The 17,827-nt window shown below is 39.7% G+C and overlaps 1 protein-coding gene across 1 annotated transcript; it reads right to left on the bottom strand.

Annotated features, from left to right (window-relative positions):
* Positions 1-1,466: 1,466 nt before the first annotated feature.
* LOC129770523 (HEAT repeat-containing protein 6) lies at positions 1,467-13,152 on the bottom strand. Its single transcript, XM_055773419.1, has 5 exons — positions 12,988-13,152; positions 12,065-12,929; positions 10,873-12,003; positions 2,699-2,862; positions 1,467-2,631 (listed from the first exon to the last, which is right to left on the bottom strand). The coding sequence occupies exons 1-5, from the start codon at positions 13,138-13,140 to the stop codon at positions 1,588-1,590; spliced, it is 3,357 nt and encodes a 1,118-aa protein (XP_055629394.1). The 5' UTR covers positions 13,141-13,152; the 3' UTR covers positions 1,467-1,587.
* Between the last annotated feature and the right edge of the window lie 4,675 nt (positions 13,153-17,827).

Below are 17,827 nucleotides of genomic sequence, written 5' to 3'. Positions count from 1 at the left end.
GATCGTACGGACCACGCAAAGCAAAAGATTCATATTCAGCTAATGTAGCAGATCCTGATTTTTAAATCTCAGAGAGTGCAAACTATATGATTATTTAGCTCGATAGAGGCTAAGGGAGGGTAGTCAGATTATATTTTCCATTTTTAACGCCGCTATCCCTTGAAATATGTATATTCATATAGACCGCATAGTTTTACTAGCAACACCGCTCCAGTGAGAAGCAAAAACTCTCGCGTTTTATCTCTTTTCCCATTCGCTGCTCTCCGCAAATGGTGACTAAATGATGACGTAATTTTTCTTGTATCATTTATTGCTTTGCACTTTTCTGTGCAGTGGGTTTCGCTATAGTAAAATGGGACGATATATGTGGTTCAAACTTGTATGCAGGCTTCGAAAATGGTATGCGATGTTTGATACAGATCGGATATGCAATCAACGGTGACCGGAATAAATCGCCACAGTAAACAACTGCAACAGAAACAACCGCTTAGAAAAAGTGTAGTAGGCTAGAAATATTTGGCGCGGGAAAAACATCATGTGCCTCACATTTCTATTATAAATTTATTCTCTTGTTCTCGTTTTTCGAAATTTATTCTGAGGACAATGTAATGGGGACGAAGTCCCCATTTGGCGAGGATAAGGAATCGAGGCGGCCCATGCCGCCAAGATGACGCAATCCGAGTCCACCGCCGACCCGCCGTCGGAAGCGGCGGTGTCTCGCACGCAAACCTGGGATCCACTGATTGCCCGGTTAGTTTGAAACATAGGATACGATCCTTTAGCAATGTCCGACCGAGCTCTAGCGAGCGTCGGACGGTATACGTCTGCCCGGGGCGTTACGTTTGCCTGGGGCGATACGTTTGCCCGGTTAATTCTTGTTTTGAAATACAATACCGCGCCACAATATTTATAGCCTACTACACATTTTATAAGCGGTGGTTTCTGTTGCAGTCGTTTTCTGTGGCGATTTATTCCGGGAACCGCAATCAACAGTCTTCGTTCCTCTCTTAGTTTAATCACTAAATATTACACAAGTGATTACTGACATTCATACAAGTATCTGAATGATCCTCTCATATTTGGTTATATGTTCGTGAGAGTTTACTTGCATGACACATTGTGTATCATTCGATTTTGATCAAAATCCAAACACTGGGTATAATAAAAACTGTCCTTGTCCTACCTGCAGTAAATCACTTGTTGAGTCAATACGAAACGTGATTATTCGAAGGTATAAACGTAGGACAGGTATGCATTACACAAGAGCCCCACAGGCTTCTGAACGTGTACTAAACAAAAGTTGAATGATTGATGCGAAGGACAAAGTAAAGGAGGACAGCAATCTGTTTCTCAAATTCTGTCATCACGTGTCGTTTTAAAGGTTTGCCGTGCGGAAATGCTAAAGCTGACGAGTCGCAAATAATTATAATGGTGATTATAATAAAAAAGTATGGAAAGTCTGCCTTTTTCATCAAAACCTTTATTGTGTTCATTCTGTGTAGATTTCAGATACGGTCGTGTACTTTTGTGTATTCAATTGTTAATAAATACATTCTCGAGGCCTTTTTTATCGACTCCCTGCAAATGCTACAAAATGTGCACCTCACTATGGAAGCATTTGGATATCATCTCAGCGGCACTCCTGGCGTCTCCATTCCTGAGTGTCGGCTCCAGTTCTTTCAGTTTGACGTTCGCTTCGATCAGTTTAGCAGACTTCTCCGGAAGTATCCTATTAACAACTCGGTCCCAGTTTTGCTTCACAGCGTCAAACAACGGCAACAGTTCTTGGCTCATCGCAATCAAGTCCTCTCTCGATGCCAGCCGCAGGAAATGGGACAGAGACAAACACAACTGCTCCTGAAGATTATCTCGATGCTTATACTCGTTGTAATCAACGAGATTGTCGGATTGCTCCAGGGCCTTCAGCAAAGAACTCCAAATTTCGATGAAATAACCACCGTAATGTGATCGATTTTCGATGACTGAAAGTGCCGCCGCCGAATTGATTCGAACTTTAAAATTGTTCGAATTTATCACTATGTGACAGAGGGCAGGAAAAATTTGCTTATGCCAATCGATTCGTTGCCCTTCGGTAAACAGCAGCTCGTTCCGCATAATATTCCCAATGGCATAACAAGCGTTCCATTTCACCTTCACATTGTTTGAGTTGAGAACATTTTGGACCAATTTCTCAATGGATTTTTGACACAAGTCTATCCATAAAGTTTTCGTCAGATGTTCGTTTCTTAGCATTCGCAACACGTTTCCAATAGTTCGTACCGCGTTGCATCGCACCTTATCGTTATCCCCGGCAGCGGTTATCACTGCTTCCAGAACAGTACTCATCGTGCCATCTCCAACATGATCTCCACCGGGATCTCTTCCGTTCATCACAAGCGCATCGGTGATGTTTCCCAACGACCAGCTAGCCTTTACGCGTGCTGCCACATTTTGGCTTTTCAAAATACGCAACACGGCATCGATTGTGTTCTCGATGTAACAGAAGTCGTTTCTCAGCGAAGGGAACAGTGTATACACCGAGAGGGCACGAACAGCAGCCGAACTGACACCGCTGTCGTCGTCACAGGTACATCCCGTGAGCAGGACGACGAGAACAATTTGACGGTCGCGCTAGAGGGGAGAAAAGCATCATAGCGATAGTTCTTACAGGAATTAATCATTGTTCAATTATACGAACCGGAAGCTTCTCGAACACATGCACACCGATATTGCCTAACGCATCGCAGCAGATGGCGCGCAGTGATGGATTCTGCTGGAGGTTTTGGATCTGATCCTTCACAGTCGGTATCATGGCGGCCCAGAACTCCACCGCGTCATTCAGCTTTTCGTCGTCGACTGTCACTGAAATGATAGATTGTTTTTGGTGTTGAATATCAACAAGAAAGTTTAAACAGGATGAAATGCTCCTGTTTAAATTGTGCATGTTAACGATAACATAAATAAATGTACACGAATAAATTCGACTCTATTACAGCTGGAGTGCTAAATGGACCTAATAAAATTAACAGATGGGATAGAAAATATTGTTGTGAAAGTTGTTCTGAAGCAATAAATGGAATATAATTTTCAAACCAAAAAAAATACCAGAAGAATAGCCAACAGCAAAAAAAAACATGTCGTAAATAGGGGCAATATGACCAGGCGGGGCAAAACGGGCAACCATTCGTTCGGGGGTTGCAATTGAACCAATAACATTTTCCAACAGTTGTGTTAAAAATATTCTTATTAGGTGTCTCCGTGAAAACCGTATTAAAATTCAATTGTTCTGTAAAAATTTTGAAAGAAATCTCGCACAGACTGATTATCACGAAAAAACATAAGAAAAGCAGTAAACAAAATAAGCTCTGCACGCATCATACTTAAATTTATCACTCTGCTCTTTATATCAATTCCTACTAGTAATATTTCTGAACATTTCCACCGATTTATTGCGCTGCTTTGCCGTTTCATGTAAAAGATCAGTTCTTTTTTATTGAACGTAATTGTACGGTGCAGTATAACCTCTAAATACAGTTGTCAAAATTTGTAAACAAATTGGAAATAGCTAGATGCAGGGGATAGTAAAGGCTCATTTAGACGATGCCAGTCAGCGCTCTAGTTGAAGTATCCAGTGAATAGAGAACAGACACTCTGTTCAAGTTAGAGGCCAATTAATTGTTCGATACTGGTAAAAGTAACTTGAACAGAGTGTCTGTTCTCTGTTCACTGGATACTTCAACTAGAGCGCTGACTGGCATCGTCTAAATCAGCCTTAACTTCAAGCAAAAAATGGGGCCGATTCGAGATTGCTTTTATGTAAACAGTGAACTTTTTTTACACTCTTAAAATTGCACCGACTTGCTCTGACAACTGAATGTAAATTTAATATTGTTTATATATACAGTAAGTTACATTCATTAAGACATAATAATGAGATAATTGGACAAACATTGTAATGCGACACGTTTAATTGGACATTTGTATCTCTTATTGGACATTTTTGTAAACATCGAGTTCGTGTTCCCAAATTATCGCCCCACATTAAAAGTTTCCACCAGTCGTCGACTGTACCACTCACATCGCCAATGTCCAATTACAGGCCAAAATCGCCTTCAATGCGACACGGAGTGGTGTCTCGGCATGTCGTATTCAATGTAAATTACTGTATTATATTGTTATTTATGTTCGCATCATAAGCAACGAACATACATTTATTTTCCACTTGCAAAAGTATTCACGACATTACTGCCCAGCAAACATTAAATTGTCTAACCTGCGTATATACAGCATTATATATCCCATATGTGTGGTATATGGGGCTGTCCACATACCACATAGACAACTTTAGGGGGGGGGGGGAAGGGTAGGGTTATCAAAATGTCCACGCTTGTCCACGAAGAGGGGGGATGGGGTATAGACTATGTCTACGTGGACACGTGGACAAATATTTTTTTCAAATATAATCACCGATACATTCTAAATTAAACGGTAACGGTATTGAATTAAAGAGACTTTAAATTCTGAGAGTTCATTCGTCTCTTGAGCCTAAATTAAATAAAAACTGTTCCGTATTCAAGAATTTTAAAACTCCGCCCAACCTGAGTATTCCGTAATTATCAATAATCTGATTAAGTTGCCTGAGAGTACTTCATGTATTTTTACTAAATCATTGGACTTGTTCACTGAAATCCATATTCTGAAAAAAAAACTCACGTAAACTCCAATATAACATTTCGTCAACTCGAGAAGACGAATTGTCTTAAAAGCTATCGATCTTTATCGCTACTTTCACCACTAGCAGTTAAGAATAACTCTGAAAAACCAATCGTAACTGTTGTTCCATGGTTTGAGATTAAAGTTGAAGCCTCAGAGCGAGAAATGTTACATTGGTCGTTTTGTCTGCTCGCGTTTGCACATTGGTCTTATTACGTTGCACGACAAAAATTTGAAACTAACTACTAAACGACAATCCAAATATCAGCATTTTGTTCTAAAGACAGATTATCATTGTGATCACTCGTTGAATGGCACTGAAATGGATAACAACACCCGAAAGAAACAAAAACTCAAAACGACCGATGTACGACTTCGTGTTGTTTTGATTGCTTTGTTACATTGGACAAAGGAAAGTGGCGTCCGAAGTAAAAGCCGGGTGCTTGAAATCCTAATTGGATATTGGATATTTTTTGTATCGGCGATAAAAAGATGAAGAAGATAGATACGTGAACGATTGTTTTATAATGCATTCAATGATTGAAAACTAATAGCGTGCACCCATTAACTCGATTTGTACACATTTCTTACATAGGACCTTTTCAAAAGTTATGCGAGAATTCCATAATGGTTGAGTTTTTATGATATTACGAATATGTTTTTTTTCATCAAATATAATTTTCTATACATTTTTTTCTAACTCGATGACAGTTAGTGATAGAATAAAAATGTCTGTATAGCTTTACATACAGAATTACGTGTTAAATCAATTTTTTGTATTACTTTTCTCGAAAAGTTACAATTCTTGCAAGTATTGGAATTTCATCAATTCTTAGGATTTAATATTTACATTTGCGTAGGATCCTCTTATCTCTCCAAGCTAATAACCTTTTGTTTACATCGAGTACCGTTATCTATTTTCCATAGAAACTGCGTATTAATTCGTGATCAAATTCACTAGACATTAAAATTCGTACAAAAGAAGCGTAAAAAGTATTCAGTATGATTCCTTGCTGTGGTGGCTGAGAGCAGACATACGACCGCAAAGGGTTAATGAATTGGAGAATGATCGATAAGGATTAAAAATAAAATATTTTAATGCGCTTTTAATACCCTCTGAAAATTCTTCGAACTATTTCGCATTGCGCCACCGAATAAAGGTGAATCGAAGATCCAGAGTGAAGATGAATCGGCATTTGCTGTGATCAATCGTTCTCCAGAGTGGGCAAAGATCTGCACTCAACAAAAAAATAAAGGACTATTTACAACTGTGTTCATTCATATTCATTCTGTGCTATCTAAGCTTCCATTCAAGTTCGAGTTATGAGAATTCATCCACATTTATTCATTGCCATTCAATTGTCAGGAATGTTGTGACTGGTCATTTTCAATATCCCGATAAGTGTGTGATTTTCTCATTGAGACAGTGCCTTGCTTTTTAAGTTATTTTTTAAGTTACTCCGAAATGGCAACGCAAATCGGTGGTGTAAGCAGAAATGCCAACAAAAGATTTACTAGGGGTTAAGGAATGTATAGGCTTGAACGGCGAGGAAGCATTCTGAAAAACCGATCCGAATAGCGATTTCAAACTTTGTCAGCCAGAGCTGGATGTTGGCATTTTCATCCGCCATTCCTATAACACAGTTCAATCCGTCTGCGAAAAAAAAGCTCGAATTATTCCCAATGTGGTCGTGCCTTGGACACCAACCTGCTATTTATTTTTTTCTTGTTACGCGATTTTGCACCTCTGGTCTTTTTTGACCTTATTTGCTGTTTAATTTTCATAGAACAAAACATAGCTATACCTATTTGACTCATATTCCGAACACTTCATTTTAAAAACTAAATTTATTGAACATCAATATTATAAATAATTGGATAATGAAAACCCCGTTATTCTTTAGCATATACCCTTCAGTATAACAACATTTATTGGTATCAAAACAACATTGATGTTCAGTAAATTTAGCTTCTGAAATAAAGTGTTCGGAATTTGAGTGAAAATAGTACTTTTTCACATCGGAATTGAAGTCTTTTAAAGTATTTCTGACAAATGGAATTAGTACTGCATATTCACTATTTCAAATGAAAGCATTTTAACTGAGACGAAGGGCTGCTTGCTTGAACAATTTAAAAACGCCTCTTCCTCGGTTTACATTGTCGACTCCATCACACTCCGAAACGCTATCTTAATTTGTTGTCACTATTGAGCTTGAGCTTGGGTAGACTGTACAATTCGTAGTTGCTCTCCGTGATTGACCTGAACCAACCAAATTGCACAAAGAACACACAGAATGACGCTTGGGAGTAGCAAATCATTCTCGTTGTGCAATTTTCGGTGATTCGAGCTTTAAATGGTCAATAACGACGCCGGCCACGTCCTTACAGTCACCAGGGGAAGGAAAGGAATGTTAGTATGATATTCGCCGCCCGAAGGCCAGAAGGGTCGCCTCTATAGCGTGGTTCCCTAGCGTTTATCATGGAAGGGATAGATGTTAGTGGGAATGGTTAAGAAAAATCTGGATTCACTGCGGTAAGTGATGTGATTCTAAAAACGTGAACTCTCAACTATTCGGCGAAATGAGATTTCAAAAAATATCGGACCGGTCATGCATTTCGTTATTCATCGTGCGTAGTACATATATATTTTTCCTGACCTGAAAAGCTTGAGCTTGAGCTTGAATCAGGATTCACTGAGGTTAGAGATGTGATTATGCTAACGCAAACTAAAGCAAACTTAACGGAACGAAAATTTGAAAACCAAATGCATTTCATAACGACTGATGATATTGAAGGGTAACCTGAAAAGGTCTTCTCTGTTCGACGGAGTAAAAACTCGAAGATCAAATGCATTTGAAGATTGAATATATTGAAGGGTGACCTAATAAGGTCTCCTCAGACTCGGATAGGACTTAATACTTGTGCCTAGTCGCACGTCATGCTCTTTTATTGTTATACACGGAGATCACGAAAGTTTTCCGAATTGGGACTCTAGCATCCTGAAACTAGACTTGCAATTTATATCTGAGCCTCGAAAACGAAGACTTGATACCTGCAATTCGGATTTGTCATAAAAACGAACGATTTACCAAGTAATACGTCGAGCAATTATCAACGAAATCATTGTTCTTGTAGGAAGGATGAGAATGATATAATTGAAGGGAAAGCAACGTCAATTCTTCATTAAAAAATTAAAAAAAAACAGAAAAGGAGCGATCCATACAGGAAGATCTCACTTAAATTCAAGGTGAACTACTATTTTGACTACAAATGTTTTCATCGAAGAACATATCCCCACACAAACATTACTATTATACTTTCGTTTTGAAAGAAAAATAATCGATATTATGTTGACGTCGACGCGCTCTTTACCACGAAGACAATTTTAGAAATATCAAAACTTCTAAACTCTATAATGTCGTTTAGATTGAATGCAACTCCGAGCGAAAATGCTGACACTGACACTTTCTGTCTTTCACACATTACCGAGAGACGCGAAACAAAGTGCATTTTGGACAGCATTCGGATCGGTTATAGAAATAGCAAATTGTTAATTGTACTTAGCTGGGATGTTAATAATTCTCTATATAGTTTGGTCATCCTGATGGCAAAACTAGTGGTGAGTGAACTCCTTCCTTAACACCACTGCTGTAAAAAAAACATGCACCAAAATGCAGGCCACCACGCACGCACACATAACCATGGTATACGAGAGAGTGAGAAAAACGACGCCATAATCGAATTAAACAACCGAAAAACCGAACAACTGAATTTGAAGCATTTTGTTTCTCATTATAACACTATTAACACAACGGAACCAATAAGCATTTTCACGATCATTTTCACCAACAAACTATTCCTAGCAGCGGATTGAGCCTAAATAGGTTGAAACGCGTTAAACGACCCGCTATCTTAATTTGTTGTCACTATTATGAATTTTCTGTACTTTCTTATCTTCCTCAACGATTTTCACCGTTTCGTCAGTGTCCGAGAAAGATGTTGATATTGAATGAACTGGTATATCAGTACCAATGAATGACAAAACTAGGGATATATCCTCTTGCTCGCATTCCGTGAACGCAGAGCAGAACGAAAAAGTGAATGAACGAAACTGAATGAATCCACTGTGAGTGGCCTGCTGTGATTGTGAGGCTTGGCGTTGGTTAATTTTCGGTATCCCGAATGCAATGGTGTAATGATCGAATGTGGGCTGAAATTCAACTGAAAAGATTGATGCGATAGAGATATTTCCAAGCACTGCTGTGGTCGGTAAACCTCATTGGCAAGCTTGTTGGGACGCCATCCAGATCACCACGTGCCACAAGCTGGTGGAATGCATGTTGTACCGGGTGCGTGAAGTGATGGGTAACAAAGGTTACACGACCAAGTACTAACCCTAGAGGTATTTCATGGTATGAACTTTCTTGTTTTCATTATTTTTTTACCATGAATTTCAAAACTGGTTATTACTCAGGAAAAACTATTACCCTGGATTTATGGATTCTTGAGATCTTGCTCTGGCATCTCCTCCCTGGAGCCACCAATGTTAACCAGGGAAGTTGTTTCCCTGGATTTGGTTATCTTTCAAAGTCTTTGTCTCTTATGGGCCAAGCCCCTAGTTAAAGCAAATCCCAACTACATAGTCGCAAAAACACTTCAGAATCAGACGGCTCCAGATTGGTCCGTTCGAGTGAAGCTTGCGATTAGTTTTCGGATAGGGATTTTGCTTGATTTTACCTTTGATTGCGCGACGCCTGATTGCCAACACTAGGAATGGTTTCGGATTGAACACTTGATCTACGACTGTTCGCGCCACGCGCAGCGAGCGCAAAACGTGTTCTGACATGTCAGGACGATATAAATTGAAACCTCCATTTGTCTACAATACACATTTTCCGATCATCACCCGAAGCAATTATTGTCTATTCCATTCCATCGCATCACCTAGTCACGTGCGAGAGCGAGATGAATGTAGCAGCAACATAACAACGAACAGCACCCGATCGAGCCAAGCGAAGCCGACAGGACAAAAACCCCACCAACTTTCTGAAAAATGCAAAGGGAACGCAGAACAGATCATCCATCTTTGCCAGTTTTTTTCCTTACCATCAACGTGGAAGTGACTTACCAAGTGATGCGTAATTAGTGAAATAAAGAGAAAATTTGGACTATAACCTCTTGTGTTTTTAACTTCCACAGTGTGCTTAGCCAGAACCATTCCAACCGCAGTTAGCCCGGTTTATGCGCTAACAACGACTTTGTCTTAATTTAAAGTTTAATAATATAAACTAAGTGAGCTTATGTTGATGCTTGTACAAGTTGAACTCAGATCCAAAGGTCTATTCGGATTGAACAAATTAAACTTCTAAATTGAACTTGGATGTTTTGTTGTTGAAATTGAACTAATTTGCTAGGCAAGAATCCCGAGTGTATATACACGAAAATCTTACCCAGCCCAAATCCGCAGGGAAGAGAAAAGATCTCCCTTCCCTACTCAGATAACTGAGACCGTATTGGCTATATGTCTGTTACTAAATTCCACCCGCTTGTCTGTGCGGTGTCTACTCCTATCTGCCTATTCCTTTTTCTCATCTTCCACTACGTCACCCGCGTAGGGTCCCAAACAAACATATGCATGATTATTTCCATCCTAATTTTGTGCGTTATAAACTATGCGCCGCTTATCGCTTAAACACATGCGTTTAGCGTCCTATTCCTTCTCTGCCCTTCGCGCTCATGCGATAAAGGTCGAGGCTTAAGAAAACAATTACTAGCAATCAAATATTATTTCTACGCCTAGCGTCCTATCGCTTAGCGTTCTATTTATTTTGTTCAATTCTCGCTTGGGTTGAGTCATAAAACCCTGGCGCGCTTGTCTTTTGGAAGCTACTGAAAGATGGAAATGAGAAACACATAGTCCCTTCTTGCTGGCATTGATTACATTTGTTATACAAATACGCCTGTTGCGCTTCATGTTTACTGTTCGCTTGTTTGCGCTTCAAAAATATATTATTTTATTGTCGGCCTTGGTATATAAGCTGAGTCTGTAACACCGGCCTTAATTTTTGTCGTAAATATTCCAAAGTATTCGTATCAAAAATTCAATTTTTGGCGAGACAAAGTTCGCAGGGTCGGTTAGTCGTCTATATTATTACTCACCTTTCATCAAAAGCGACGTATTGATCGCATGTCCCAGCAGGTCAAGCACTCGTCCCGCGTACAACTTGATCTCCGGAATAGCATCATTGAATGAATTTTTCAGCGCAGCTGCCACCAGTGGCAACGAGTCGGCCAGAAGCGAATAGTGCGATGTCATAGCCGAAAGCACCTGCAAACACTCCATCCGAACGGGCATCACCGCAGACGGGGTGGCCACTTTGTGCTCGCGCACCGTAACTCCCAGATATTCCAATGCAATCTGAAGTAACCACGAAACCTTGGACATATTTGCTGTAGCGGCACTAGGACTTGTTTCGGATGGTTCCGTTGTGCCATCATCACCTGGGGATTCCAGTTCTTTATCATCATCCGATGACAGGCATTCCTCTTCTTCGTCGTGAAACTGAACGCTCAGCGCTTCGGTTGTATTTATCCTCCTAGTCTCACTGCTTTTGTTAACGATCTCAGTTTTCCGAATTCCTACTACCTCCGAAATCTCCGGTGTAATCTCATTGACGGTTATCAAGAAACCCATTACCATTAGGGCACCCACTTTGATTGTGGGATCCTTATGGCGCGTCAGTATTCGCACAAAACGAACAAACTTGGTCACTATTCCCGGGCGTAATCGATTGAAAGGAGTGGCGTGAATGAAAACCGTTAGGCATTTCAATATCTGCGTGAGCACGGAAAGATCACTCTCATCTGCCAGTGCCTGTGTCAGCATCTCATACATTTCGATAATCATGTTTCCCAAGACAATCGAGAAAGGGGTGAACGAAACTGAAACTTTTTTACTGCTCTCCGCTTGAATGAGAAATGGTTTTGATTTGTGCAGCATAAATGTTGTTGCTTGAATCGCAGCTATTCTGCACTTTGGAGACGGATCTTTAAGCACACAGTTAAGCAGTGACACAGTGGCTGCAGTTCGACTTTCATCAGGGAACAACGCATGCCAATAACCGAACATGACCTTTTTCTCAACCGCTTTCGTGATGGTGCATATCAAAGTGAGGGCGGAGTGACGCAGTTTGGAGAGTTTATGGCGATCAATTTGAGCCCGAGATGATTCACTTTCTGAGAAATCCGAATCACTCGTTCGATACGCATTGTTTGTATGGGCTGGGAATTCTGGAAATAGAAATCAAGGAACTAATAATTGAAATACGATGAATTTGTTCATAATTCTTACCATCGAGCACGAATCTCTGCTCTGTGTAAGGCTGACGACCGTTTTCATCCCACGCGGAACCCGACTTATTGGTTCCTTTCCTTCCGTCAGCTCTCGCGCCCTTTCCTTTCACAGGGGTTCTCGTTTTTCGTGTTTTCGGCACTTTACCCCCTTTGTTAATGGGGATAAATTGTGGTTCAGGGACGCCTTGCTGTGATACCATTATTTTATGTGGCGTCAGTTGGTTAACGCTCGGAATGCCATACATCATGTAAGCTTTGGCAATTCCCAACAGCTGGCCGATGTGACTGTCAAGCCAATCCTCCCGTTGCACAGAAACTAAACGTAAGCAATTGAGGGCGGATATCATCAGACTGTAGAACGAAGTTTCCGACAAAATGTCACTTTTCAACCGGAACACAAGCGACAGTACCGAATCTCCTATTGATGCGAAATACTTTTCCACGCTTGCACTTCCTTCCGAGGCGTTTAAAAACGCCTCCAAGCATAATAAGGCAGCTAGATAAATTTCACCCGGAGAGCAGCTATCATAGACGCAATTTCGGTCTACTTTTCGGTAGTCCGGGTCAATAAGTAGATTGATGAGAACGCCATTTTGGGACACCAGAGAATCGTGGAATAATTCGATATCGTCTGCGCATTGCTTCAGCAAGAATTGCAATGTACCCAGCACTTCGCAAAGCACCTCGTAGAAACAGCGCTCCAGACATTGCAATAACCAGCCAACTTGTTGCTTGGCTACTTTCGGAGGAAGCACGATTTTTTGTTTATAAACCAATGTTCGCAACAAGCAACAGGCTTTGACGATCAGTGTATCCTCGTTTGTGGGAATATTTACCAATGATTCCGCAAGCCTTATAGGAGCCTTCAAGTAGAAAATGTACCGTAATATCACCTGCTATGACAAGTCTTAAAACACTCACCCTTGTGTCAGTAATTTGCTGATTCTTATAATCCAGTCCATTTAACTCGTTGAGAAGTGTATTCAGCTCATTCCGATAGTCGCTAAATTGACTGCCACAGTTAAAAAATAGAAATTTAGTTGATAAGCTTACGAACTGTTGCTCAAGCTCCATTGTTTTCGTTTTTCGAAACGGCTGATTTTGACATAAGGATATTCAGATGTGTAAGGGTTTCGCGAAAATGGTCGAATTCGATATGTTCCACTGGAGTCAAATGAAATGCGAGATGGAAAATATGAGGTGGGAAGATTTTTAACAGAAACAAAATCTGCGATGTCACGTTCATGTAATAATACATAGGAGAAGTATTGTTATTAAAAGAAAAAAATAATTGAATAAAATTGAACGAACATTCTTCCATAATTTTTTTTTCCAAAATCCATATTTTTTATTTATTTATTTAATTTATTTATTATTTTCGTCAAACAAATGTAGACTGCATACTTATATGTTAACGTTGCAATATTATTCCTACAGTAAATGTTTCTTTTTAGCAGTATTTTATTCATTGTTGTGTAAATTATTTTGCAGTACTGATTGTATATGCGCATCATACGATTGATAGGGGCGTTGTTTGCATAATTTGTTCTGGATTTTTTTTTATATCTGTATTATAGTGACTTTTAACTCATTTGGCTGGTTCGTTACTTTTACTTCCATTTTTGGAAGAATGTCGGGAGTGAGAATTGAACTCGTGACCTTTAGCGTGAGAGGCATGGATGTTACCACTACGCCAGATCGACTCCATTTGTTCTGGATGTTTTGGTTATGAATAAATTGCGTGTTTTTGGTTGACGCCCAGAAACATAGAAATTTAGTTTTTCTAGTAATTCAGCTGATTGTACTCGTTGCGAAATTAGTTCATTAACCAAAAGAAAGCATTGCAAATTTAAGGCGTACTTGTAGTGCTTGGATATTTTAGAGCATGCAGCGTGTTTCATAAGAAGAAAATGGAAATGAGGCTCAGTTTAGCTTGTGGAGTGCAAATAACAGAAACTGTTTCTGGACTGACAGAATGCATTCTTTCTGTATGACCATATACGAATTTCACACGATGTTAAGTATTCCAGAATGGGCCTTACATATGTGATATATAATAGTTTTATTGTGTACTAGCTGACCCGGCAAACTTCGTACTGCCTAAAATTTGTTTTTTGTTATCAATGCCTTCAAACATTCACGTTTTCTTACTAAGCGCAAGTTCATGAGTCCAATCGCGGAACTGTTCAGTGATTGATCTTCTAATCGACGTTGAATTTACCTTTTACTAAAAAATTCCTAGTACTTCTATCGAAACTCATCATTATAATATCAGATTATTTTCAGACACAATTCTCGTTCAATACTTTTCAACCACTCGCAAATAACATGTTTCTTCGTTACATGGAATAAATGTTTGATACAGAAAATATGAAACAGACCCCTCCCCTCTTCTCCCCTTAGAGAGGGAGGGAGTGTCTGTTCACCATAGAAACGTTTCGTGCCCCCTAAAATATTTACATTCCAAATTTGACTCCAATTAGTTTTCGAGTTATGCATAAATTAGTTTTTCATTTGTATGACAGCCCACCCTAAGTGAGGGGGGGAGGAGTGTCGAACCACCATAGAAACATTTATTGCATCCTGAAACCTACACATGACAAATTTGGTTTCGTTTGCTTGATTAATTCTCGAGTAATGCAGAAATTTGTGTTTCATTTAGCAGCCCCCCATAAGAGAGGGGGGAGGAGTATCTAACCACCGTAAAAACATTTATTGCACCCTAAAACCTCCACATGCCAAATCTGGTTTCGTTTGCTTGATTAATTCTCGAGTAATGCAGAAATTTGTGTTTTATTTGTATGGTTCAGTTAAATGTTATGCAGTTGCATTTTTTTACAATCAGTTTTAGTAGAGTTTTATTACATCAAGTATGGAATACATGCATTTCGTTTTGGAATGCTTCAATGTCGTTTTCATTTCCGATTTACACGAAAAGCTTCATGGCGTCGACATACACAAGCACATTAATACGCTTGAGAACGAAGGAGATGTTATGAAAGTACAGAATGAAAAGAAGAGAAGATGAAAGCCTTGTGTGACTCCCGAAGTGACGATTTGTTAGATAACAATAGGGGCCAGTTTAAGAGTCCTTGTTCCATTCCAATTTTATGCAATTTGAAGAGTAGTAACGGAATGTTGATGCGGTCAAATGCTTTACTGTAGTCAGTGTAAAGCGGGGCTCTGGCCACCCTATCCCAACCAATGCAAATTGAGCGTAGGTAGCATAAAGCAGGGCTCGCGCTGGGGTAGCTCACGTATTGTTTACTGTTTGCAGTCATATATGTTAATATTTGATTACGTTGGATAGTTTCCTTTGGTAAGCGATGTTTTTATACCCATCCGGAAGCTTTCTTGGCGTTTTGCAATTAAAATCACTGCCACAGGATCGCGTGGGGTACTTCATTTTTAATTCAGGTTAGGATTTCTATGCTCATGAGTATAGAAATCCGGCGGCCGTCTTAGCAATCACTTGGTGTAAAGAGCTTCTTCGTGTTTGCCATTTTCCGTTGCTTTCAAAATAAAAGTCACAAATGCCAACAGATTAGTTGCAGTTGAGCGGCCTTTGAAGAAGCTATGTTGTATACACGTTATTCTATTAACACATATGACGTATGCCTAACGGACCGGGAGATCAATATTTTGATAACTTTGCTTAAAGTCTATTTCAGTAATATGTAACCGATTACTCGCGGTTGATTCGAGATTAGTATTACAATGTTTTCTCGTAATTGCGAGGTAACGATCTCCCAATGCTCTGTACCGACACTTAACCAGCAACGCTTCCAACACTCTTGTTGAATGATCAGTGGCCCGCACAACCTTTGACCAGATACACGGTGCATGAGATTGTGTGTATGTATTGCGGCGTCTACGTGAAAGTTTATCGATTGGAGAGGAAGGATATGGTACTGAGATACAACGCAGAAAACATCATTAAACGTTGACATCGGCGTTTCTGAACTACAGGTATAAATGACGCAGAAGATCTGGATCACAGCTACCTAAGATATCCCGGCCGATTGTTAGCCATGTGCTCTCAATGCTCTGGAAAGCAACAACAATATAACTTTGGCACCGCATGGAAACAACAACAATGATAATACTTGCAAGTATCAAATATCATGCTACATGTTATTTAGTATTGGAATCGCACCTCTAGACATCATTCGTACAACGTGAACCAAGCGCCAAACAATCGTTCGTCATAGCATGCATACAGAGCCGTACATCGGTGGGTTGAAGCTACTAGGAATATAAACACTTCTCATCATTTTGCGCTTCTCTCAATAGAAACACTTCTCTTAATATTATTGGCCTCGAAAAAAAGTTGCATTACTTTTCCATGTTCAAGATAAGCGCAGCTGTCATCCTTAGTGGAGAAAGTTTTGCTACTGGCAAGCGAAACCAAATCACATACAAATTTCCAGAACGACATTTACTTTTTGGTGACTAAATGAATTAAATAAACTTTTTCTGTTAATCTCAACAACTTCGAAAAGAGTAGCATTGCTTCATTATGATCAAGATTAGCGCAAATGCAATAATAGTTGAAAGTAGTTTTGCGACTGGCACGCGAATCCAAATAACTTATAACATTCCTGCACGACATTCAAGATGCTTGGTGTTCCCCAAATAATTTTTTGGCGCACAACCTTAACGCCTGCTTCGCCATACCGTCAGTTCAATTCATTGAATGCAATGTCAAAGATGCCAACGAAGACTTTATGATGACGGAAAACAAACAATGTGACTTGCTTGGAAAAAGACTGTATATTTGCTTCAGCAAAGATTCATTACGCAAATATTTCGTAATTTTTTCCCTCCTGCACTATTTTTACGCACGGGTTATGAAACACGCACATACGCACATGAATATCCATATTGGCTTGAAGCAACTAAATATACACACACTTATCCCCATTTTGCGCTCTTTTCAACAGAAGCCCTTTCTATTAATATTGCTGGTCTAGATTAGCTTAGCTGCCATCCTTGGTGGAGAGAGTTTTGCTACCGCCATGCGAAACTAAATCACAGACCAAATTCCAGAGCATTTATTTTCTTGGTGAGCCGACGATAGCCTAGCTTGATGAATCCCCACACAATTGTGTAGCTTAAAACATTAGTGCAATGACGTCAGTTTGATGCAATGATTGCAATGCCAGAGACATCAACAGGTGAGTAATTTGATCTCGTCCTCAGCTCAGTCCGAAACGAAGACATGTGATGACGCAAAACAAGGAAGAACAAGCGATGTTCATTGCTTTGAAAACAGAACGAGACTGAAAGTTTGCCTCATTGAGATCCACTGTTTATGCTCTAGGCAAATACTCCCCTTCGTTCTTCTTCTTTTTGTGTGTTCACGCAGACTTTAAATCTTACGATATTTCCTTTGTTGCTAGTCGATAAGTTACTCGTTATTGACAGCTCTGTTCGGGAAAGCACACAAATCGGCAGAACAAATGTAAGGGAAAATGGAAACGCTTAGTTTTCATGAATTTTAACCATTTACACACCAGGGGGTTGTGATGTATAGAATATCAAACAAATCTTAGGGAATTTCCGATTCGTTTGGTATGTAAATCGCCGAAATCCGTTCGCGGCAAAAATAGTTATTAATGTTAACTTTATTTCATTAAAACGTGACCTGTTTTCTGATTCGGCTCCCTTAATGAAAGACGTAGTTCTACGTAAAAAAAAATATTGTCCAAATCAACATTTCGCTGGAAGTCCCGTATGAGGAATCGGGATGACCATGTTC

The sequence above is a fragment of the Toxorhynchites rutilus genome, chromosome 2, assembly GCF_029784135.1.
Source record: "Toxorhynchites rutilus septentrionalis strain SRP chromosome 2, ASM2978413v1, whole genome shotgun sequence".
Lineage (NCBI taxonomy): Eukaryota > Metazoa > Arthropoda > Insecta > Diptera > Culicidae > Toxorhynchites > Toxorhynchites rutilus.
Note: the sequence above shows the minus strand (reverse complement) of the source record. Positions and strands in the feature narration are given on the sequence as shown.